We start from the raw sequence: 26,065 nt of genomic DNA, 5'->3' as shown, positions 1-26,065 counted from the left end.
CAAGAAGTTTATCAATCAAGGTAACACAGGAAAATTTATACACTTGCTAATTTGATGAATTTCTTCATTTTGTTTGTACGATATAGGTTCAAGTTGACTTTTAATTATGCAACGTGAAAGAACTGATAATTCCTGTTCTAACATATACAACAAGTCAAACGATGCCAGATATTATTTAGTTCTCAAAATATTGAATTCGAAAGAAAGCAGATAAAGCTGAATATAATGTGAACTAGTACAAGTTTCTCAGCTATCAGTGTTTCTGCCACTATGAATGCACAAGTTTATGGTCTCCATTGGCCTTTGGCCACCTATATTTCTCAATTTTCAGCAATACATGTAATACTGGCTGCTAGCTGGTGTAACCTGTTAGATTAATATGTTTTAAATTCACTATTTCTTAACAACTTAAACTTTGGAACAACCAGTAATTTATCATAGTATCAAAACAAGTGACCTAGGTCTTGTCTCCACCATTTACCATACCTCCCATTTAAATTTTTTTGCATGTGTTAGGCTTTACTTAATAAGGGCAGTTTGGGCACACAAGTGAAATGAGAGTGTTAATTTATATGATTAAATTCATCATTTCTTAATATTTAGAGCTTTCAGAACAATTGGTAATTGATCACAACCCAAGGTCGGACTTTGTCTTTAAGATACAAATCTTACATGTAGCTACTTCAACATATTTGCATCTTGATCTCCAAATTTGTTTAGTAAGTTAGTGATTCTGAATCCTGAATGTGTTTTGTGAATTGGGACATAGTGATCATGATAAGGACACAGATAAGCCAAAATAGAAATTAAAATAATTTATTCTGGATTTATAGGAGTGGCAAGTACAAGCAATTCCTTAGAATTAAGGTAAGACACCAGATACCACTAAAACACTTGACCAGAAAAATAAATGAAAAAGAAACACACACACAAATAACAAAACCATTTCCATGGACAACCATGAAATCAGAACTAGTAAATTCTAACTGAGATATTTTTCTTATCGCTATCCTTTGAGCTATCATCATCGCTTTTGATATCTTCTTCATCATCATCTCAATCCTTTGAGCTATCATCATCGCTTTTGATATCTTCATCATCATCACAATTGGAGAATGATTCTCTACTTTCTTCATCTAGTGTTCTTCCTTGTTTGCCTTGCACTTCTTTTTGCCTAACACCATCTAGAGCTCGAATCAGGCTTTACAGCGTCACCATCCAGTCTTTGGCATCAAACTTTTCAGCAGCATCTGCAGGAGTCATATTCACCTCTTCCAACAAGTGGCTCTCTTTTCAAAAAGTGGGTGCAAATGTCCAAATAGTTCTTAGCCAACACTTTAAAAGCTTCATATTTGCAACACGATAACTCAATGTGCTTGTACATCCTTCCTCTTGGAATGAGAACCAGGTCGAGTTTGTCAGAAGAATCTTTTGACAGAACATAATTATGTGCGTGTGTGTGAGAGAGAAATGCAAAGACATGCTTCCATCACATACCACCATGTAGAATACAATGTTAGGAAGGAATCAGAAGTCCATTCTTAGATTTCAACTACAGAGAGAGAAATGCTGATGGTCATCAGAATTCTGTACAACCAGAAATATTTCTTGCACCAATGATGTAAAATTTGGCTGACAAACAGGGCTTTGAAAGTAGCGGACCTCTGATATAGCAAGGTTCCTGTTCAGCAAACAAATAAGATTTGTCTGTATGCATAACCAAATAGGAATAAGGAAATCAGAGAAAAAAATCCAGTAAAAACAGCAAAGTACCTTTTGCTCATAACCAGTCTGCATTGTGGAGGTTAGATGATTTATATGGAACAAAATCCCAGATCATCTAGATAGGGAACACAAGGCATTTTCCCCTGTAATTCTAATTCCTACATGCATTCCAGATTAAGCTTGTTCTTGTCCAGTGTCGTAGCTTTCCATAATCCATCAATCACAAACTTGCATGTTAGGTTATTTGGTGCAAATCCTACTTTTTGCATCCTATCCTGAAGTTCCATCAAAGTAGTCACATCAGCATTCTCAGAGAGGACTTTCACAAGTGCATTGTAACTTTCAGTATCGAAGATTTGAAATTCCCTGGCAAAGAAGCCTAATAATGATTCTGCTCTATTGATATCCATTTCCTTGCAGTATCCATTTATTAATGCCTTGCATATTGCCGTATCAGGTGGCACACCAAATTTAACCATTTCTTTCATTACATATTCACCCTCCACACTTTTGTTTATTTTACACAAGCAGTCTATAAGAGCTCTATATGTAACAATATTGGGTTTTATATTTTTATTCACCATCTCAGCTTTCAAAGCTAATGCCCCTGCCACATAATTACATTTGCAAAGGGATAGAATCAGCTCATTATAGACATCAATGTCAGGCACATAACCATAATGAGAGATTCTTTCCAGAAGACTTTTAGCGGCAAATGGCCGATTCTCTTCACACAGTTTGACTACTAGATATTCATAAATGTCAGGAGAAATAGGAATTTCAAATCTCTCAAGCTCTGACAGCAAATTCAAAGCTGAAAGCAACTTACTCTCATTTCCATATCCTTCCACAACAACTCGACAAGTAAAACTATCCGGGCGAACCCCATTTCCTATCATCTCATACAACAATGACCTTGACTCTTTCATCTTTCCCTCCTTGCAATAACCACAAATAAGAGTATTATAAGACATAGTGTCTGGACTTAACCCTCTGTGAACCATTCGATGAAAAAGCTGATGAGCCTCCCTAACCTTCCCTTCTTTACAAAGACCATTCATCAAGGCAGTATACGAAAACAAATCCGGCAATGCACCCCTCCTATACATAATCTTATACAAATAAAATGCATCCCCCAACCTTCCTTTCCTACAATAACTATTAATCAATGTATTGTACGTCACCACATCTGGATCAAACCCTTCCTCTTCCATCTTCTCTATGAATTCATTCACCTTATCCACATCTTTATCCTTGCATAAAACATTAATCAACATATTAAACGTATAAGCATTTGGGTGTATCCCAATTCTCCCCATTTCTTCATATACCTCCCAACACCGATCAACACATCTCAGCTTCACCAACCCATTCAAAAGACAATTACAAGCAACTACACTAGGAACAAAACCAACCTCCACAGACCTCCTAAAAGTCCCAAAACCTTGTTCAATCATGTTGGCTTTCACATAAGCCTTAATAAGCATATCAAAGACAACTGGATCCCAATTACAATCTTCACCGCACAAAACCAAACTTCCAAAAACATCACCATCATCTGGTGAAACGACCTTAACCATTTCTATCAATTCACACAAAAAGTTCATGGCTTGAGAAAATTTTCTAGACCAAGTCAAAATATGAACAATAATACAATAATTCTGGATAGTGGGTTTGAGACTTAAATCATTCTTGACCCAATTAAAGAAAGTGAGAGCTGATGAGGAATCAGATTGAAACCTCAACAGAACTCTTGAAATTTCATGAGAACCCAGATGAGGAAGAAGCCCTTTAAGCTCATTTTGAAAAAGAGGTAAATTGGTATTTTGTTTAAGGTTTGAACAAATGAGATTGACAATGTTGTTGGGGTTTTGGGTTTGGGGGAGCAAATGGTAAAGTGGGTTTGAGATGGATTTGGATTCTGAATCCTGTATGGTCTGTAGTGATGAAGAAGAGAAAGCTGAAATGGGTATGAAATTATTAAGGCTGAGGAATGGTTTTGAATGAAAGGCAGAGTTTTTGTGTGATAAAATGAGGATTTGTTTAATGGACAATATTGAAGTTCGAGGCATCACTAACAGACACAGTAAGCTATAAATATCGAAAAAAGCATTCTTTGGTGATTCTGAAGCTTATTCTTTTGGTTTATTTTTCTTTGTAATCCCTTTTCAAGCAAAAGAATGAAGTGAGGTTTGGACAAAGTAATTTTACCGTTTGGCAGAGGAATTCATGGAAGATGCACCAACGTTCAACCATGAAAGAATGAAGGTCCTGGACTCCAAATTAAATCTTTTTTTTTTTAATTTCACTCTCTCTGTCTCTCACTCATATTAACACAGTGAACTCTCTGGCTCTCTATCTCAGATGAAAATGGCAAAGCTCATCACCTGATGATTGATCTGTGTGGACTCAAAGGGAGGAGGAAAGTAGAGGAGCTACAGCGGCGGAGCGTCAAAGGCGTAGCCATCACGGCGGAGCTATCGGTGAGGCTTTGGGTTTATCTGAGTTGCGCGTTGTGGATTGATTTGGGGAAGGAGAGCGGAGGGTAAAAAACACATACTAGTTTTGATGTGAGGCATTGCTTTTTATTTTATTTTATTTTTTTGGGTAAATTTAAAGTATGTGATTGTTTAGATTTCAAAATTTTTTCAAAATATTACGACCTGAAAATTTGGAGTGTTTATTTAGGAGTGTTTGGATTTTACAATATTAAAATTTGGAGTTGTTTATATTTTACACTCTAATTTCATAATTTGGAGTATAAAATCTAAACACCTAAACTCTAAGACTCCATTTGGAAGTTCATAAAGAAATAGAATGGAATGGAATGTATTTAAGTAAGGAAAAAGAATGGAATGGAATGGAATCAAGTAACCTTGATTGAATATTTTAAAATAAAGGAATGGAAATGAATGAAATGTAAGTAATTTTGTTTGGGAGTAACATGAAGAGAATGTAATGAAATCATTTTATAATAATATTACTATTAAACTCCTATTTTAAAATAAAAAGGTTGAATATATAGGGGTATGTTGGGAGTTTTAGTAAAAAAATAATTAAATCTAATTTTATTCTCTCTCATTCCTCCTAATTTCGGGAGAAATTATATAGTCCTCTGTTAGACCACGTCATTTGTCCATCATTCCACTAAAAGACTTTCACTTATTTAAAATTGCTGAGTCAAATCTCACTTGTTTAAAATTACTAAGTCAGTAATCAGTTTCTGTTTTAAAAAAAATTTCTAACTCAGTAATTTTAAACAGGTATGAGTCTTTTAGTGGAATGGTGGACCACGTCACTTGTCCACTATGTGGACCTTATAATTTCTCCAATTTCGGAGAGAATGAAAATTTGAGATATTAAGGGAATAGAGAGGAACGAGTATTCCCTCTTATCCATTCAATTTTATTCCTTCCCACTTAAACTTCCAAATAACGGAATGAACTTTCTACTCCCTCTATTAAAACTCTCAAATAAGGAAAGGAAAGAATATTATAAAATTATTCTTTTTATTCCGTTCCATTCTCTTCTCCCAAACGAGGCCTAATAAGTAAAATTCAAATTCAGTAACCTCAGAGTATAAAATCTATACACTTTCAACTTTAAGAGTGTAATTTACAATTTACAATTTTTTAATTAGGAATTAAATATTAAAAATTAAAATTAGGCCAAAACGGCAACGTTTTGGGCCTAATAATGAAAACCATGAAAAAAAAAGCCAAATACCAAGCACGACTATATTATGTATCGTTAGAGATATAATCATGGGTGTGACCAATTAATTTACCATACACTGAGTAGAAAACAAAAACCATAGTCAGCTAATCATTCTATTGTTCTTAATGCAAATTACAAAAAACCCTAAACAAATGAAGTAGAGTATCTAATTAAATAATTGAAAGTTCGCACAAGAATCCTAGCTCCAGATTTAGCCAGTAAACTTTACATTCTTCAAGTAAGTGTAGGTGTGAACCAAATTGGATCTTCCAGATTAGCCATTCGAGGTGGCAATGATTTAATGCTTCCATCTTTGAGTGAAAAAACAACTTTGTAATGACTAAAGTAGGAGCCACTACAATATATATGATTCCCTTTTAGTCCCGGAGGAGAATTTTGTGATGCAAGAGATAAAGAATAACCATAACCCAAAAACAACACTTGATCATGCAAATCTTTAATCTTAATGTATCGCCCTTGGCTACCATTCACTTCTAACTTGAAAACATCAAATCCAGTTTGTCTGTGTCTACTAGTCACCATCAATAAATCCCCACAAGACTCCACCAAGTATATCGATGTATCTAGGTATGTGCTGAGGCTGAATCTCGCGAAACCTATACAAAAATCAGACTCTGGCACCAAACTAACACTAAACCTGTCATAATCATGTACACTAAAAAGACTGAAGCATGCTTGGTTATCATGATTAATATACGTTGCAAATAACTTTCCCTTGTAAAATATGATATCGTCGTAATTTATAGAAGTGGAGGTATTTCTCCATATCTGCTCTCCTACTTTGCAAATGGCCAAATTTCCCAGGCAAAAAAGCACTGCAACAAAAGTGTCTGAACCATGCAACATGATGGCTTTCTTGATTTTGCAAACATCTGGGACATATGTAAACTGAAAATGATGTGGGAGTAGAAATTGAACGTTAGATATGGGGTTTAAGAGGTCCAACTCGCGGTCTTTTGTTGTGACCAACCAGCCTTTAGAGCATCCTTTGATGGACTCATGTTGTGGAAACTTGTACATCTTGTAAACCCTTTTATCTGTGAGGCTTAAAAACTCGTATGGTTCTTTATGGTTGCCTCTCTTTGTCATCAACCATGGATGCTCGGGTGCTGGGGGATAAGGTTTTTTGTTGGCTACCAGAAGCCATGACTTGCAAACTAAACCAAATCGAAGTTGATCGGTAAGGTGTAAGTGTTTGTAGACAAGTTGAAGGAGTTCTGAGAGAAGTTCAGACCAGATTGGCATGATTTGGTTTTCACAGTCTTTCAATATTGATCTTTTTCCATCCTTGACAACCTTCTTTTACCTTAGAAAAAGAGAGCTATCCTATTCACTGACATAAAAGTAGGGGAAAACTTTTAAGAATATTAGAAATCAACCGATGGAATGGCCAAAAGAGGGCTTAGAAGCTTTGTTTTATAGTCATTCTTCATGCTTGTCCGAGTCCAATTCGGTTAAGGAAGTGAAAACCATATGAATTTCTAACAAAATAGCAAACTTTAAAACATTGTAGGGTCATATGTTTAAAAGACTTCTTTATAACACACAAATCAATTCCCTTTGTCTTTTTCTATTTTTAAAATTTAGAGAGAAAAAAAGGAGATATATGATTACGTTCAGGTAATTCTCCCCAAAAAAAAAAAAAAATCACGTTTAGGTGATTTAAGAATGAGATTACTTTTTGTATTTTCATTGAAGAAAAAAAAAAAAAAAAAAAAAACCCCCAAACCAACTACTAGTCTCCAACAAGAAGTATATAAGGACTAAAAGTTTCTTATCTTTAGATCCCCAATTCACTCTATCACCTGGCCGACTCTTTAAATAAATAAATAAAAACGCTCGATTCCCTAAAGCTTTTCTCTTAATTAATTAAGGTGAGAAAAACACTGACTTTTAATTTGAAAACCCTAAATTCAATTTTATTGATATTTGGCAGACTCCATCACTAAATCCCCATCCCCACAAAACTTCTTGAAATATATCCTTATGCACAAGATACATGATAATCATGCCCAAGGTGAGGAAATAATGCTCATTGATTAAAAAAATAATAATAATTCGAGGACACTGGACTGCAATTCAATTTTGGTCACATAATTAATACGTTTGAAAAATTAGTGTAAGGGGCAAAAAATCCCGATGTCAAAATCTAAGTGGAACTTTACAAAATAGTCTGTCTTCTGTCAGGATGTTTTTGTCTTGAATCTTGATGAGCTAGAGATGTCCAAGTCAAAGTCTAATTGACTTTTACTCTCTCTCTCTCTCTCTCTATATATATAATTCTAAGTGGATTTCATTATTTTTTTAATTTAAATTTTAGGTTTATATATTGTTGAATACCAGACTTTGTAGCATTACTCATTCAACAATACACTTCTTCTCATTTTTCCTGAGCGCAAACCAAACCTAAGTTAACCTACTACTTCGAGGCTGTGGATGTAGCTTTAATTTGTCATCCAAAGAATCCAAACAGGACTTGTTCATGATTTTTTGAAAAGTTACAATGTAAAGATCATTACGGTCCAATTCCAAACTCTTCCAAACTCAGGCAGACCTATTAAAAGAGAATGGAGGAAGATAAGGCTGTCCGTTCGTCCTATGAATATATGCAAGATTTTTCATTATCATTATCTGAAATTTACAATGTTGAAGTTAAAAAAGAATTTACATGCAAATTTAGCAGGCCTCAATTGACCATCTCATGAGAAAACCATAAATTGTCTTACAGATTTTCATACTAACCATCTGAATGCCATTGCAGAGACAAGTGCTTGTTAGTTGACAACCATGTTTGCAAGCTTCAGCTGCTTCTCTAGAGGCAAATGATCTTTCAAAGATACACAGGCACGATGCATCACACGCAATAGGAAAGCACCCATATCATTCTCACTTTCATCAATAGGTTGAATGCCTGGTGTATCATCACTGCTTACGTTTTGAGTAGCCCAATTGTAAATGCGTTCCGTTGATACCCAAAGATAAGAAACAATGGATTCTGCTACAACTTCCCAACTGGGGTCTGACATAAGAGAAGTCAGGGTAACTGGTAGATCACTCAACACGGCAAGACGGTCCAGAATTAGAAGAGGCATATATTTGCAGCTGATACCGCATAGCAGACCAAGAAACTGCAGTGCCTGGATTCAGTAAAAAGAAAGGGCACAAAGAAATGTAAGTTGGCAATAAAAAATTCTCCCCTTTAATGTTTCATTTAATCCCCAGTTCTGGCAAGCCGCTACACTGTCCAGAAGAACATGCAAATCACTTCACCAGCCGAGAGGAATCCTAAAATACAATAGCCCTTCACCAAAATGACTTTAAGACACTGTTTTAAGGCAAAAGGAAGGACCATAGGACAAGAAAACAGGCTCCGAGATGTCAATGTTAACAGCATTTAAATTAAATAAACTGTGACACTGCCATTGAACTGAATGTCAAACAAAATGGTTTCTCATATAGCAGGCCCTACCAATAAAATTATGTGGAATCTTTGTCCACACAGATTTCTATTCTTTTCTTTTTTTAAATTTTCGGGGATACCTCGTTTCTACTAACATAGGTCAGCAATAACATGGATTTTTGTCTTCCATTCCCATACAGGTGCAGGGGAGGATTAATCTGTTTTAATAATGGTCCCATATATAATTCTTATCCTAATCATTCAACATTAAAGTAATTTCATGCCTAGTCCCTACCGTGGAAGGATAACTTGATATACAGCTAATTTCCAATGCATCAACAACCCACTGTCTTCTAACACTTCCCTCTGCATGTTGTAGAGTTGCTACAACTTCAATGAGCACATCCCAGACACCTACAAATAAAAAAGTTTATTTGTCACAAGATTTAGACGCTTTGAAGTAAAAGCACTGCACAGTACTACTCATTCTTTTTTTTCTTTTTTTTGATAGGTAACGTAAAATATTATAGCCAATCTCTGTTTAGCATTGTGGCAAAATACTATCGTTCTGAAAATTTTAATTTTACTGACTCATACATATCTACCCAAACTTTTTTTATTGTCTTTGTGTATAGAAACTAACCACGTGATTCGGAGTTCAGTATGTAAGCTTTGAGTCTTCCCAGCTCAGTCAATGGGAGGGAACCAATCCTGACTAGCTTGGCTTTCACTTGAATCTTTTTTACTACATCAATAAACTGACCAGCTCCATGGACTAGGTCTTCCTGTGAAACCTGTGAGGTGCACAAGGCAATTAAAGGTATAGAGCATATAGTGTAGTCAAAGGTTCTCATGCCATATGTGTATCTTAATAAAATTCAATGTAAATGAATATTTATTCACAAGTTAATGGTATCAATCATGAGGACAAGAATTTAAGGTATACCTGCAAAAAATCCAATAACCAACCCCGCCGAGCCTTTCCTAAGCATTTAATAGCCCCAGACCACTCCTCTACAAAACTTAGCTGATCCACTTCCATGACGGAGGCAGATTGCATTGGCAACAAAGAAAATAGCACCTCCATGCACTTCTCAATGTGGTATATGTAGTCTACAGAGTCAAGAGAAGCTTCATCTAGGCACTGATACAGACCTTTCCAGCATGAAATTCGTAATATTGAAGTAACTGAAGACAAGTAGTGAGTTATGTCATTGAGCAGTTTCTCAACCCTGGAACCTGAGAATACTTTTATCAGGTCTGCCAGATGAATGAGCAGACATGTTTGTAAATTCAGCTCAAGTGTCTTAAATCTGGACAGGTCAGAGAGCTCATCAAGGAAAGTTAGGAGTAGATCAAATTGGTTTGCATGAGATATAGAAAACTGCACACATTCCTCCCTGAGGATTCCTTTCTTGAGAGCTGAATCTGGTGGCAATAACTCAGCAACTTGATCCTCGTATCTCATGCAGCGTCTTATGATTGCACCCCAATCCAAGACTGGCAACCTAGAAGCACGTGAAAGGCACCTTAACACAGTGGCTACAGTGCCAACATGTGCAATGATACCTTTCTGAAGTTAAGAAAGTTAAGAAATTAGAAACTTTGATCAAAAGAATGCATGCGTGTGTGTTTGTGTATGAGAGAGAGAGAGAGGGAAACTCAAGGATTGGTTTATATATATATATATATATATATATTCGAACATGTCATTCTTGATTGCTCAACCTTTTTTGCAAGACTCATTTCTTTCATGTAAGTAAATATACTATGCAGCATAAATGAGCTTGGCATCCTATGGGGGGAGGGGGGAACCAAAAGATTTTGCATGAACATACAATACTAAATACTTTATGTCCGCCACCCAACAACTGAAGTACCAAAGAGATTATATCAACATAAATCAAGAAAAATGAGAAAAAATATGTAATAATCATAGCAAGGATGAATACAAAAATGGCACTATTGATAAGCATACTGCATCAAAACGCATCTTATTTTCAGAGAAAGTACCTGAGAAAAATAAGCTATGGAATAACATCAATGCATTGTCTAGACACACAAGTTAGCCCAAAAAAAAAAAAAAAATCAATTCATTGTGAAACCACAGAACTTGTAGTAACAGACCTACCTCAGAAACACTCAGATGCATTAACCACAAACAAAGCCTCATAATTACAGTGTCATCAGGAAAACTATGAGAGACAGATTTTGAACCAGTCATATCATCACTGTCAAGGACTTCCTTGGACCACATATGATGTCGAAGAAATGAAACAGCCCATGCTGCATATTGTTGCAGCTGATGCTCATCGGAATTCTGTGCAACCAGAAATATATCTTGCATCAATGATGTCAAATCTGGCAGACAAACAGGACTTGAAAGTAGAGGACCCCTGAGATAGCGAGACTCCTGTGCAGAAAACAAAGAATATTTAATTGTATATACACATGCAAATAGGAAAAAGGAAATCAGAACTAAAAGGACCTAACAAGAACAGCAAAAAAGTACCTTTTGCTCATAACCAGTCTGCATTGAGGAGGTTAGATGATTTATATGAACCAAAATCCCAGCACTAGCTCCCATAGCATTAACAACCCCAAGCATCCCACCCAAATGAATGAGAGGAGGGTAAGGATCAGAATAACATTTTCTAAACAATTCTAGTAAACCTTTGACACATTCAACTTCAATAGAATGCACCCCTTCATTCAAAATACAGGCAAGAAGGCTTCCGGCTCCAATGCATGATGCCATTAACAAACTCTGATGAAAGCTGCCAGATTTTTTAACAGAAACTAATTCAGAAATGAGCTCCATATAGCCATTCAATAGATGATCTAGCTCATTATCATCCATCAATTCTACTCTCTGGCAGAATGTCACTACAATGGGAAGTGCAAGACAGGATCCTACGGACATAAGAATCTCAGCTCCTTCACTGCAAGAACCATAATTTTGAACTAACGAATTGACATGTGGAATCCATGATAGGATTAAGCCTTTTATCTTGAGCACAGCATCATGTGCCCCAGCTCGGTATATTGCACCAACAGAGCTCGCCAAACCAAGAACAAGTCCCGCAACACCCCAGATATCTTCCTCCAAGTCATCACTGTTCTCACATGGCAGGTTAGCAGTTCTAATACTATCAAGATCATACATGTCTGGTGTGAAATACGCAGAAAGACTTTCCACAATATCAGATGAAGATTGAGTAAGCTGACATATCATCAGAGATAAGGTCCTCACAATATTTCCAAGCAGGTGCTCTTCCTGAATCTTGCTAGTTTCTTTGTCCAAGTCAGAGTTATCAGCAACTTCAACCCTGGTAAGAAGATCTTGGCAAGAAAATCCCAAGCCAACCCCACAGGCTCCTTTGACAAGGGTGCTTTTGCTACCGCATAAAACCTGAAAGCAAGCAGAGAAATCAGAAAACCTTTTTTAATGCATATTAAGTAGGTACAAAATTAATGGTGTTCCGTGTTCAAATTTCATCCATGCATACATATATAGATAAGGTTGTACCCAATGCACAAAGCACCCACTTCTGTGAGGTCTAGGAGTGATAATTGGTAGGCAACCTTACCCTCCCTCACCCCCCCCTCTCTCTCTCTCTCTCTCTCTCTCTCTCTCTCTTTTGAAGAGGCTGTGTGTGTGTGTGTGTGTAGGTCAACTCCTTCTTCAATGAGTTTTAACTCTCATGAAATCTCCTATTCTTGTAAGAACAAGATGAAGCCATTTAGGGACATGTCTGATGTAAGGGGAAAAACTAGAACCTTGACCATAATTTAAGGGCAAAAATAAAACCTTAAAACTATATTCTTTTCATCCTAGAATTGCAGTCTAGGTTCAATTTTTGTCCTTAAAACATATATTACGTTAGACACACTGGCAAAAAACTTAATGAAAGTGGATGGAAGTACAAAAAGAGGGACATATAAATTTTGAAGGACAGAAATAAAACTATATTTCAAGGACGAAAATAGTGTTTTTACCTAAAATTAAAAAGAGCAGGTCCTTCACCAGAGTGGTACTAGTACATTTAACCGTTTTAGTTAAGAAGAGGGAACATTAAGTAAATTGCATAAGAAAATATAAATTAACAGTATCTGGGAATTCCTCCTTAAGGATTTAAGGCAATAAGTAGGCATCTAATTGAAACCATATGGTGAGACAAAGTGAAAAATGACACCAAAATTAATTAAAATGTCCAACACATGTAACATAAGATCATAACTACTTGCTTATCTTAAGTAAAAATATGACAAATTATTTCGCTCTATACAAGGCACCTGGAGGGTCTTGAACCCATGACCTCACCCTCCATCTTTCTCTTACCAGGGGAGAATGTGTCATTTGAGTTAGAGGCCTTAGAAATATTTGAAATATGCTACGCTATTTAATTAAAAGTTAAAAAATAAATCCAAAACAGTCAAAACCAGAACTGTGCCCACCTCAACAAGTCCCGTGATATTCTCATATTTCTGCTTATGATCGGTTACATGTAGGCAACTTGAGATCAATCCAAGGGAAATTGCAGCCGACCATTGGCGGTGTTCATGTTCATGCTGAAACAACCAATTAAGCAGGAACTTTGAAGCTGTTGATTTAACAGTGTGGGCAGATGGAGGCAAGACCTGACAAAAGCAATCAAAGCCCCTTGAGACCCTTGAGAGGATCAATTGGAGAACTAAAGATATTAAGGAAGAGGTATGCTAAGATACTTTGAAAAAGTGGGAAATGCCAACTGACACATCTATACTGCAAAAATGACCACAATTGAGGCCTATGAGGCAGTGTTTATTCCCACAATAAAGATATTAATACCAGATGTTATAAATAGGATTGAAATATCTAACAACGGTTCCATTGATCTATGTATTTTTCCTTTCACTGTTAACTAAAAATATGCACAGATTATGAATTCTAGAGAACTTTACAATCACACAAAACTCTTACCAAACAAAGTGCACCAATGGCTAGAGCAACATTTTCCGAAGATCTAGGGATAGCTTCTTCTGCTATTCGTATCATACTCTGCATGATAAAATTAAAAAGGAATTACAACACCAAATAATCTCTTTGAAATTGATGCAGCCAAATACTAGAGTGTGAAAGGAGTATTATGAAAGCCAAAGGTGATAGACAACCTTCAGAATATCATTAGCAGCTTTGGAAGATTTGTCCAGGATGATGGTTGATGATTTAGCATCAAAATACAAGATATCAGCTCTTATCCAACGTCGCATGAAGGGTTTCCATGACTGCAGTGCAAGAAGTGCAACAAAAATATTTCTTGAGAGCTGGAGAGATGCTGCTATTTCCACCATTGCATTCTCATATTCAGCATGTGGATCTCGTAATCCCTGTACAACATAAAGTCAGAGTAAATCCTACAGAGGGAAAAAGAAGATCTTGTCAATTATGATTATCTTACTCTTGAAGCCCCTTGGTTGCTCACATCTTTAGGAGTAAATGAAAGACATAAAAGAGCTGCACCAGGTAAATCTCTAGCCTTACTTCTTTCCCCTGCGAATGTAACTCTTAGAAGGTCAGAACAAAAACCTGGGGGAAAAAGAGAGAGGAGGATATGCTGTCACAGAAAATAAAGGGAATTCATACAGTAAAAAATTTTTGACTAATTATCATCAATAAAATCCACCATTATCACTCTACTAAAGAACTAATCTTTTGCAACATGTCACTTTATACCCATACCTTTCTCTTATTTTTCAAAAGAACTTGTAATAATAGTAGAATAATTTGGATAGTTTGGTATGCCGCACAGGTGGGAGTAGTTAAACAGTTTCTCACAACTTGGTAGAAAGAATAATCATTCAGACCTTTTATTTTTAATCAACAAGCAGGAATAAAAAGTAACTCACAATTGTTTAGGTCACAAGCAACACTATATGGACACTAAGTTCATGATACCTGAAGAGAAGACAACCTGAGGAAATACATCCAGAAGCTTCTCAATCTTACTTCCTACAACTCTTTTCTCCTTGACCAGTCTTCGCCGATTGCTGAAGCATATTGACAAAAGCTAATTGGTATAATATGCATATCATGTACAAAAAGATCATAAGGGTGTATCAAAAGTGCTCATAAATCATAATGCATAGATGCATATCGTAGAATCCTATGTATCATATGATACATAGGCACGAGGATTTAAAATGAGTTTTTTCTTAAAAAATTCTCTTTTATTTGAGTCTTGTTAAACTTGTTTTTAACACACAATTATTGGGTTACTTAATTGAGCCCAATAAAATAACATGTCCATGAATTTTTATTCTATTTTCTCCCCTCTTTTTCTACAAAATTTGGACTACACAAAAAATCACCTTCATATTTGCTAATTTCTTTTCTATACCATGAATAAGGTATTAAATGACTATAATTAGTTTCTTTTTTTGTTATTATTTTTTTAATTCTAAGAAGCTAGAATCCCAAGAAGAAATAGAGGAAACTATTAAAATAAAAGAACTAGAAAAGATAGTAAATGTTGATGATGATGAAGAAAATGTCAATGAATAAATAATTTTGCAAGATAATGGACATGATAACAACATTGGCTTAGATGTAATTGATTTCGCAAGATGATGAATATGATGAAAAGAAATTATTATTTGGGCTCATATGTCATGTATAATCACTTTTGAGTTTAATCAATTTGAATGTGTATTTTATAAACATATGTTAATTTGATTTATTTAGTTAGCTCTATTAAAGTTTTATTACATAAAGTGATTAAATTTTATTACATAAAGTGATGATTAACTTAGTCATTAGTTGAATATATTATGAATTTATAATGAAATACCTTTTATGAACATATATTTATAATTTTATATATATATTTTATTAGGTGTTTGTGTATCTTACAATACACGATACGATACAATAGCAGATACAAAAAAAATCTAAGATCAATTCACGATATGATTCATGTTTTGACAACTATGATCATATATATCTCCAGCATGTGAAGTAGTAAAAAAGTTAAAAGCAAATTCATGCTTTACATGTGCTCATATGTTAAGATCTTGACTTGAAATTCTTCCATGGCCTTGAGTACATTAGGGTTTGACTCAGAAAAAAGCAATTCTGTGCTCCTTCTCTTGAAATCTGGAGTATTCTTTTCAATATATGATACCTGGGCAAATATTATTTAAAAGAATAATTAAGACAACTACATCAAAAAGAAAGTAATTAAATGGCAAGAAATCAGACAATGTCACCAGCCAAAAAAATAATAATAATGCAGGATTTATTATAGTCCACCAATTAGAGGCATAAAGTAACGAAAATTGGGGGAAGATTACTGCAACCATTTTTAGATGTTACCTCATATTGGGTCAATGCCTCAAAAGCAGAAGTCCTTGCCATTGCCCATTGTAACCCATGACTAGGATGGACAGAGGTAACAATGCCCCACAAAATCTGTAAAACATTCTCTGAAGCTTCTGGGTATGCTTCAGCATCCATTGCACCCCACCTTAGCAGAAGGCAAATGCTGCCAAGAAGCAAAATTAAGAGGTACTTAAGTATCCCTGGATTGAAAGAAATGAAAACAAAATTTGATATGAAATATCAGAACAATTGAACAAATGCTGTATTGAAGAAGCGACTCTCATGTTAAATAAAAATGCCAAAAAGAATGTTGCAGAAAGCCGCAAATAACTGAACAACAGAAAGGCTAAAAGTAATCAACTTTAATAATTCCAGTGAGCAGAGGTGTATGGAGACATGTCCTAAAATTACATGGAGGATTTCCAGCAACATTCAGCATGTTATCAAATCACTCCATGACCCAAGCTATTTTCTTCAAATTTATTTTATTTTTCCAGGAAGACGTCACCTACTATTAATGATAGTTGTTAGTTCCCATAGGTTGTGAATGGCAAGGGATTCCACAATAACTTGAATCCAACCTGACCCAACTTTCTAGAAAAATTTTCCAGCATTAATAAGGTATCGGTGCCAGTTGAACAGATAAATAATCCAAAATAGAGGATCATACTCAGAAATACTTACCTGTGTGCAAGAATTGGGTCAGCAGAGTAATCCAACACATGCTTTGCAATGACATCCCAGGCTGTATAAAAGTCTGGACAGAAACAATTTATTGAATATACTTTCAAAAAATGCTTCAAATATGTGAAATAAGCTAGTAAAAATTCATGAGTGACAGAAAATATTAGAATATAAATTTCTTAGAATCAATTACAACAATAGCATTGAGAAAAGTCAACATATTCTTAAACAATGATACTGTCTTTCCCAAATAACTTTACTTTTTTTTTTCTTTTTTTTTTTTATTAAATATTTGAAGTATCACTTCAGGTCGCACAAATATTGTCAAGAGTTATTATCCAAGGCACTTGAACAGGTCTGGCTCTTAGGCTATTTCCTAGGGTCCCCTATTATTAAAAGACCCCCAAAAGTTAGGTTAATAACTAGTTTTACTTGAAAAAATAATTTTAAAAAAAAACCTAGATGGGTTCTGTGCTCTCTTCCCCACTCCAATACGGGGCCCAAAATTGCATGCCAATAGAATTCCAACTGAATTGAAACTATTAAAATTTTTGTGTCAAATCATCATTGATGATCAATTTTCCATAACAACTCGAGGTTTCAATTTTTGTAACCAAATATCCCACACAATACACAGTAGATTGTCAACTTTAGTCACCCGATCGCCCATATGGCCACACACCAAACAATCTTTTTGCTCTGATCACCAAAATCAAAATCAGAAATTAGATTTTAGCTTTCCTTCGTCAAAATTAGAACAAATGATTCACCTTACCCCCCAAAGTAAATTAAAACTCTTTTCTACAATTAAATAAATTTTCTTTTTCTTTTTTGTTGAATTTTACATTGAACCATAATATTTGGTTTTCATATAAATTAACCTAGGTGTTGACAATATTAATTCATACAGATATATTTTAAATCCGAATTTGTTCAGGCAGGTTGACAATGTTGGGATATTATTTGATAAATTAGATTCTATTGTTCTACACTTTAAAATTTAGTTTATTCTTGTCATATTATAGTTTTATATTGTAGATAGTGTTTCTTTTTATTTGAAATTTTTTAACAATAATAATAATGCTTAAAATATCATAATTGATATGAAAAATATAAGAAAAAATGACAGAAGTATAGAAAAATTAACTGAATCCCTTGAAAAAGATACTTCTAGGGAAAAAAAGAAAGAAAATTTATATGAAATCGCATAATTCAACAAGAAATTCATTAAAAAGACTTATGAAAATAAAGAGATATTTAGGTTACGTTTGGGATAATCTTATATTGGACAGCTTCTTTTATCATTTAGCTTATTTTTGGTACTATTCATGAGTTCCATTATACTATTTCAGCTGACTTTTAGCTTTATCTACAGTACTTTCAACAAAAAGTTTTCAGTTTTAGTTAAATAAATTGTTCCCAAACGGATTCTTATTATTATTGTTTATCGTCGAGAGTTCAATTCTCACAACAGCCCTATCTCTTTTACCTATCAAAAAAATAAAATAAAGACTTAGAAAAAAATGAAATAAAACAAAGGAAAGATAACAAGGAAAATAATCAAAATAATGTTCAAAACATAATGTAACAAATATTAATTATATAAAAAGACTAAATTATTTTCTTCTTTTCTAAATATATGTATCTCTTACAAATTTTTACTAACAATCTTGTTACAAAGGTTATTGCAAAAAGAAGTTTCTCAAAATTAAAATTATAAGAAATAATATATCCTACTTGTTATCAATTATGTCACGAGAGCGTTAAGTGAACTAGTCATATTATCAATTGAAAAGTAGATAAACCTAAATGCAAAACTTAATCGGTAATTTTGCATCTCAAAAAACAAGAAAAATGAGTTTTAAACTACACACACACATATATATATGGATTTTTTTTTTTTTTTTGGGGGGGGGAGGGGGGAGGGTCCCACTTAAAATTGTCGTTTAGGCCTCAAGCTATATCGAACCAGGCTTGCACTTGAAGTGCTTCTACACTTTATGTAAAGATGCCACAACGTCAATTATGCAATTGTAGAACACCTTATGTCCAACCACGCATGCATGTGATGCACATAGTTTCACATATTCTGAAGCAAGCATTTGGGCAAGCTACACAAGTTAACATTGGCAGGCACCCTCTTCCAAACAGATTTAGAAACCCTTAAGAAAAGAAAATTTGACCATAATATTGATAATTATGGATGGACAACCACGGCTATTTGTTTATAATGCTTGATTTATAAATGATTCTCTTTAGGATTCCACATAAGCAATCTGTGCGGTGAAAACAACACTCCAACCAACTAGTAGTAGTAGATGAACCGAAATTAGCGCATGCTAGTGCACTCAGGAGAGTGCCTGCTTGATGCCAAGTAAATCTGGCAATCAAGGATTATAGGACCCCGGCACCTTTCTTTTTTTCCATAGGGTCAAGCTTAGAGTTGAGACAACCATGACATGTGAACTGCCTTAATGATTTTTTTTCCTTAAAAAAAATTAAGAGAAACTCTAACACACATATAGTTCACATGAAAATTTTCAAATTAAAAACCAAGTAGTTATTCTATGTCAGATTAATTTTTTATAACACAAAAAATCATAATTTATTAGTATATCTTGACCAGTTACAGTAAACATTAGAAAGATCAACTTAGAGAGATCTCCCTTTTTATAATGTTCTCCATAGTTGCTGAAGATATGATGAGGTTTTCAGACATTCAGAAATATGAAGAAACCACATTTTTAAATTTAAGCTTCTTAAGGAATAAATGGGAAATAGAAAAAATATTTTAAGTTTAAACACAATTAAGATTACCGATTACATCAGCTTCACAAAGATGGGCAAGACTTTGAAAACCAATAGCTTGAATTACAGGATCTCGGCTCTCAATGCAAGCCTGTCGATCCGAAGATAAAGAATTGAATTTAGAACTGCATGCATAGGACAAAGTAAAGACAAAACAGCTTTTAAAACCCATACCGAAACAGACAAGATAAGGTCCACACCCCTATCAGGGTTTTTTCTGCAAACATCCTGAATGGAAGCAGCAATACTGATGCAAATATTTCTCTCAGACATGACTTCAGTGAACCCTTTTGGGAGTAGTACACCCTAAATGTTGAGAAGAAGCAATGGAGAATTAAAAGAGAACAAATTAGCAATAATAACTAAGAAAATGGCAAGCACACAGCATAAGAGGTAGTGCTCAGGGGATTGGCCAGTCTGCAATCACCATATTATCTGCATTTTGTTCCATACTTAGTTTAACTGCCCTGAATTTTTCTTTTAGAAGAGAAAAAGACCATATGTCATCAGGCAAGAAAGAAAGAAGCACGAGAAAAATCTTACTTGCAAACTCCCAAAGGCACGGTCATTGACCTCCCAGGTTTGACAAAGCAAACGAGTGGCTGTAGCATATAATGTTCTGTGTATAAAATAAAAACCGTTGAAATAGGCTTAAAAAAAATGTAAGCAAACTATTAATTGTACATGTTCTATTCAAATGATAACAAACAACATGAGTGAAACCTAAAGTCCCTAGGTAAGCCCCATGTGAATTTAATATAATCAGCAGTTCAACACATAATGTTGACGAACAGATCAGGTGAAATGAACCACTACAGACAACGATGCCATGAAACAAGAAATTGTCAGACAGCCACACATCCAAAAAGGAAACAAGAAGCCCCTACCGAGCCACACAAGCCAGCCCCCACAGAGGAAGCCAACAATTTAATATAGAAAGTAGATATTGATCAAAACTCCATATATTGGGTATATTGAGTACAATTCTGGTATGGATATAGAATGGACAAGATAAAGCAACCCATGGTTCCCTAAATGACAAACCCATGATCCTATCACATGAGAATTATGTGTTTTTCATTCTCGTACAAGTGTTCTGGTGGTATAATAATAATGTCAGATTAATTTGCCAAATCATAGTACAATCAAGCATGTATATGTGTGTCCAGTGCACCCGTGTGTAGGACAACAAGCCTGGTTATGCATTCAAGATTGTATCATTCACCACAAATCAGAATACAGTCATTCATACAAAGAAGGTATGTATGCCCAGAAAAGAAAACTTTGGGATACTGTAAAAAAAATATAAATAAATAAACAAACAACAAAAAAACAAAACAAAAGACATGAAGAATGATCCCATTCACTCTTCAAGTTATGGCTTTCCTTAATAATGAAATTTGTAAGGGGAAAAAATTCAGAAGAATTTATAAGTAATTATCAACATCTAATACAGGGGGTTGCATGAACCCCCTCCATGACATAGCAATAATTGCCACAACACATGCCATGATAAGGTAAGGCCACTAAAATAATCACAAGAGAATGAAATGAAAGACTTCAAGGATATTTTGTTCAGAGGACGTACGGTTTGGCATCCTTGTGAAGCATAGGCAGGATAGTTTGGACTATGAGTGGAATCATCATGGAATGTGAAGCAAGTGATGGAAGCACTCCCAAAACTTTTAGCTGCAAGAATGGTTGGCAAAGAGGAATATCAAGATATAGTGATAGATAACAGAGCCAAAAGGCAAAGCTAACACGCCCATCATTAAGTACAAGAGAAACAAACCAGCATATAAAAGGAGAGCTTACCAACATATTATGGCTTATAGTATCCTTCATAGTGAATATGTTACTGTAAAATAGAACTGCTAGCAATAAAGGAACTCCCATTCTAGGATCCATAACACCAATAGCAGCCAAAGAATCTAGAGCAGCATTCCCCAGTGACTGATGCATCACCAAAACACCAGCAACAGCACTGAGCAACATGGGCATTTCTACAAGGTACAATAGTGGGGCAATCTAAATTTGATGCAAATGAACCTTTGGCCAGTTTGGATGGAGAGGAAGTAGAGTAGAGTTGGCTAAAAAATGGCAATTTCTGGCAATTTCCAGCCAACTTTACTCTACTCCCCCTCCATCCAAACTAGCCATAAGCTTTAAAAAATTATACCAAACCAAACCAATCCCATTTATTGCATGCTAAGGAACACAACCAATTACCAGTTACAAATAATTCTTGAGATTGAGAGAGAGGCAGGGACGATTTTCGTCTGTCAATGATCCATAAAGAGTATTCCCTTAGTTGAGAAGCCCAAGATTTTGGTAAGTTAAGCATTTCTTTGCCATCAGCTTTACAACTAGAAGCAAAATTTAAAAAGAAGAAACCAGATAATGAAAACTGATCCTGAAAAAACAAAAACAAAAAGAAATTTTATATAGCTGGCAAGACTTGCATATCTATATTATTATATTTCTAATATTGATTGTTAGGCTTCCTCTTGTTATGAGAAGGAGTTATATAAAATTCATTCCGAATGAATATCATGACTTTGAAACAGAGGCCACATTAAAGCCCTTAAGCACTCTTTTCAACATCTACTTAGCACTAAAAAAAATATAAAAATCAAATAACATTTCAAAGAAATAAACAATCCAGATATAAGATACAAAAAGAAACCTGAAACCATAAATGCTGCAACAGTCTAAAAGCAATAGATCCAGGTGTGCTGAGATATGGAAATCCCCCTTTCATAGCTAGCTCATTTAATCCCCCTTTCATTGCTAGTTCATTCACTGGTGCTACCAACGTTTTCACTAAGAGCTTTTCTAATGTGACAAGCATATCAGTTGCTGCTCCTTTGACACATTTAGAAGGAGACGACAAGAGGCTGATGACAGGAAATATGAATAAAAGCTCTTCACTCGGACCACAGGCAGCTTTGCCACTATCATATTCTGCAAAGGCAAATAATATAAAAGCAAAAAAAAAAAAAAAAAAGGATGAATTAAATAATTAGTAACTCCTCCAAATAAACAGAGAAACACAATCAGAACAGACCAAGCAATATGTACAGTGAGATCACTGCTTATTAAAAAATATAAATTGATTAAATGGGATCATTCACTACATTCATTATAAAGAAAAACATAAATTATAGGGGAAAGTTCATAAGCATTAGCAGATGATAGGAACAACGCAATAGACTATAATAGAACAGAAACCAAATGGATTCCCAGGTGCCCAAGGCATACAAAAAGATTGAGCAAATGTAACGCCCTCTATAAGTGTATGGATATTGTCAATGAGTGTCTGGATATTGTCAATGAGTGTCATGGATTCACATTGACAGAAACCTATAAACTTAAAATACAGATATTATAGTTTTAACAATGTGTATTTTGATTGACAGAATATCTATAAACTCATCAAGTTAACGTACCATTTTCACATTTCCACTTTAAGAGGAAATGGAAAATTTTCAATATAGAAAGTTGTTCATGTTCAAGCTCTGACTCTGTGAGGATAACAAACATGGATAGCACAACAGATGATAATTCAGGTACATATTGCAACCCAAGATCTTTTTGGACAAACAATAACCGCTTTGCCAGTTCCACTATGAGCTCATTCCCACCAGAATGCCTGCGATGACACGTACATAAAGAAAGAATAGTCTCTAACAGTTGGACACCACATAGTTGAGCTTCAGCAATCAACTGCTAACATGGACAGAGAGAAAAAGAAGGGAAAATATTAATAACCAGAAGTGAACCCACAAACAAGGTAGTACGGTACAAACTGCCTAACTATAAACTCAATATAAGTAGACATTCCCATGATAGCAGATTGAAGACAGAACAAACAAGAAGAATTCTTTTAGAAGTCCAAGGGTGCACTGAAGTAAAGCTATAAGAGCATACCAATTTCCTTCCAGACAAATTTCTCAATACTACGATATACGCATCCACCACACACTCCACAAAGTACATAAAATTCCTAAAGTCCTGCAAATTATCACGAAGTAAGAACATAATTAGCATAAAGCTACATGGGAAACAATAGACTCCCTACTTAAACTAATCACCTTAACAGAATCAAATGAAGCCAGTATAGACAATACTTTCACTAACATGCATACTTACTTCTGAATTTTTGCACGGAAGAAATTTGATGCATTCCATGAGCAACTTAAAAACTGGCATTGCCTGTAGAGGGAACGAGCAACAAAGAGATGCCATCGATGATATTATATGCCTCGCAAACAAAGACGAAGACGAATCCGAAACAGGTATCCTCAAAATAAAATAATTAAAAAATGGTCTCAAGAATTCGCAAACTTCCACCATTCCCAACTGCTTATTCTGTGCCATAAACAATAACACTTGCTGCACAAGCTCAGTCTGAACCTCTGGTCGGCACGAGAGGACCTGCAAACCATTACCAAAAAAATAATAATAAAACGCAAAAACTACTTTAAGCCTCAAATTCTACAATTATTTGGCCACACTGATCTCCAATATTCAAAATTTCCAAAAAGTAAGACTGGGTTTTGTTTTATCCAACTTGTACATAAAAGGGTCCATTTGGATGAGCTCATTTCCATTAGCTTATTTTGCTTATTCCTTGGTACAATTTTTAAAAGCCTCATTTTATTCTAGCTTATTCTAGTTCTAGGTACAACTATACTTTTACACAATAAACAAAATAAGAATCGGATAAGACACAATTGGCTACCATATACTATTGGCCCTTACAATTTGGGGTTGTTTTTCATTTTGGCCCTTCATATTTGATTTCATTTTCATTTTGGTCTTGTCGTCCATTTCCATTAGTAATCAGTTGACACTTGTCATTATATGGGTAATGTGCCTTCATGGACAACACTTATATGGCACTTACCAGTCAAATTACTATCAGAAATGAATGACATGACCAACATGAAAATGCTCTTAAACATGAATGGCCAAATAAAAATTTAGAAACATAAAGAGCCAAAATGAAACAACCCCAATCTTAAAAGGCCCAAAGTGTAGTTTAGTCATACACATACAGCTTTTTAGCTTTAGGTTCTGTTTGGAAGGGCTCATTTTCACTCTTTTTTTTTTTTAATAAAAAAAATAAGGTGTGTAAAAGTACCATGGTATCTGGCAAAATAAAATGCTAAAATTTCTATCAATTTTACTACAAAATGTTACAAACAATGAATGTGGTTGGTGCTATTTCAAAATTACAACAAATAAATATTTGAATTACTTGTTGTGATCGATGACACATAGCATCACTCTGAACAAAATAAGCTAAAACAAACAGAGCCTAACGACCAATAATTTGCAAATAATCAAGAATTTCTGTATAAAGCTAAAAATAACGGTCCCAAATCCAATGCAATGAGAAATTAAAATTTTATTCTGCGCAACCAAACAGGGACTTAAACTCGTATCATTTCTCTCACTCACCTTAACAAACGGGTGAGTCTCGGCGGAACTGAATCTCCACGCGCCATTGCTCCTCTGGAACTCGAACCGAACGAGGAACCCGATTGCTTTGACGAAGAGGTTGACGAGATTCGGGTCGGATCCTTCGAGCGCGGACTGGAGCTCCAGCAAGGCGCGAGAGACGCCGTAGTTGGCCTCGGTGACGAGGCGGCATAGCTCGCGAACCGATTGGTCGACGACGGGCGGAGAAGCCGAGTGGAGGCACTGGGATATGGCGTCTCTGCCGGGTTCGGATTCGGAGTCTAGGTGCTTCGGGGCTGACCGGAGCTTCGAGAAGATTGAGATTACAGCGAACTTTTGCAGCGAAGGTTGGGGCACTTTGGTCCTTTCAAGTAACGGAGCATACGAATCCATTGTTAGAGAGAGAGAGAGAGTTACAGTTAGTACCAAGTAGCAGAGAGCGAAAAAGAAGACGAAGATTGGCGGTAACAAAACGACGCCGTATTTTTTTTTGTTTTTCTTTGCTAAATTAGCAGTAGAGTAGAGAGCTCTAGCGGTCTAGCCACAAAGTAGTTGTGTTGAGGTGGCTTGAGACCTTGGTCAAGTCGGATTCGCACGACCGCAGTTTTAAATTTATTAATTAACTTTTTAAAAGTAAGAGATTGTGGATTTTCTTCAAATTTTTTTTGTTAATTTGATTTTTTTTTTTTAATCTTGATAATTTGATATTTGGGAGTTAGGGATTTTAATTTTGTTTGTCTTTTTTTTTTTTTTTTTGGAAAATAATAGAATATGCCTACTAATTAAACTATAAAATTCTTAGCAATTTTCTGTTTTTTTTTTTTTTTGGCTAGGTATTTATGGGAGATAGAACCCCCGAACTCAAAGATACACATAGTACTGGG

At 35.1% G+C, this 26,065-nt stretch overlaps 3 protein-coding genes across 5 annotated transcripts; all 3 read right to left on the bottom strand.

Annotated features, from left to right (window-relative positions):
- Positions 1-800: 800 nt before the first annotated feature.
- Positions 801-4,275, bottom strand: LOC115976604 (pentatricopeptide repeat-containing protein At5g40400-like). The gene is made up of 2 exons (XM_031098003.1): positions 1,774-4,275; positions 801-1,681 (listed from the first exon to the last, which is right to left on the bottom strand). The coding sequence occupies exon 1, from the start codon at positions 3,795-3,797 to the stop codon at positions 1,884-1,886; it is 1,914 nt and encodes a 637-aa protein (XP_030953863.1). The 5' UTR covers positions 3,798-4,275; the 3' UTR covers positions 801-1,681; positions 1,774-1,883.
- Positions 4,276-5,676: 1,401 nt separating this feature from the next.
- Positions 5,677-6,708, bottom strand: LOC115970729 (putative F-box protein At4g17565). Its single transcript, XM_031090330.1, has one exon. It carries the CDS (start codon positions 6,706-6,708, stop codon positions 5,677-5,679), a length of 1,032 nt encoding a protein of 343 aa, XP_030946190.1.
- A 1,345-nt stretch (positions 6,709-8,053) lies between these two features.
- Positions 8,054-25,731, bottom strand: LOC115976603 (protein RST1). Of its 3 annotated transcripts, none has more exons than XM_031098000.1 (25): positions 25,182-25,731; positions 23,868-24,152; positions 23,646-23,729; positions 23,165-23,444; positions 22,402-22,679; positions 21,945-22,128; positions 21,531-21,718; positions 21,304-21,404; positions 20,259-20,334; positions 19,890-20,021; positions 19,725-19,806; positions 16,908-16,980; positions 16,218-16,386; positions 15,896-16,026; positions 14,802-14,893; positions 14,305-14,396; positions 14,018-14,233; positions 13,827-13,904; positions 13,322-13,504; positions 11,376-12,275; positions 10,995-11,276; positions 9,810-10,436; positions 9,507-9,657; positions 9,159-9,277; positions 8,054-8,600 (listed from the first exon to the last, which is right to left on the bottom strand). In XM_031098000.1, the coding sequence occupies exons 1-25, from the start codon at positions 25,572-25,574 to the stop codon at positions 8,238-8,240; spliced, it is 5,559 nt and encodes a 1,852-aa protein (XP_030953860.1). In that variant the 5' UTR covers positions 25,575-25,731; the 3' UTR covers positions 8,054-8,237. The 3 variants fall into 3 exon arrangements, with proteins under 3 accessions (XP_030953860.1, XP_030953861.1, XP_030953862.1); XM_031098001.1 differs by having other exon boundaries at positions 23,165-23,441; XM_031098002.1 differs by having other exon boundaries at positions 14,329-14,396; positions 25,182-25,574.
- Between the last annotated feature and the right edge of the window lie 334 nt (positions 25,732-26,065).

The sequence above is a fragment of the Quercus lobata genome, chromosome 2 (assembly GCF_001633185.2).
Source record: "Quercus lobata isolate SW786 chromosome 2, ValleyOak3.0 Primary Assembly, whole genome shotgun sequence".
Classification (NCBI taxonomy): Eukaryota; Viridiplantae; Streptophyta; class Magnoliopsida; order Fagales; family Fagaceae; genus Quercus; species Quercus lobata.
The sequence above is the reverse complement of the archived record's forward strand: the minus strand, read 5'-3'. Positions and strand labels throughout refer to the sequence as shown.

Excerpts from the sequence above, each read along its gene's own strand:
- LOC115976604 (XM_031098003.1), bottom strand. The coding sequence starts at position 3,797 with ATGCCTCGAACTTCAATATTGTCCATTAAACAAATCCTCATTTTATCA.
- LOC115970729 (XM_031090330.1), bottom strand. The coding sequence starts at position 6,708 with ATGCCAATCTGGTCTGAACTTCTCTCAGAACTCCTTCAACTTGTCTAC.
- LOC115976603 (XM_031098000.1), bottom strand. The coding sequence starts at position 25,574 with ATGGATTCGTATGCTCCGTTACTTGAAAGGACCAAAGTGCCCCAACCT. Across the intron at positions 22,129-22,401 it reads TGCAGCATTTATGGTTTCAG|GATCAGTTTTCATTATCTGG; the intron begins GTTTCTTTTTGT and ends TTGTTTTTTCAG. Across the intron at positions 9,278-9,506 it reads ACTGAACTCCGAATCACGTG|GTGTCTGGGATGTGCTCATT; the intron begins GTTAGTTTCTAT and ends TTTTATTTGTAG.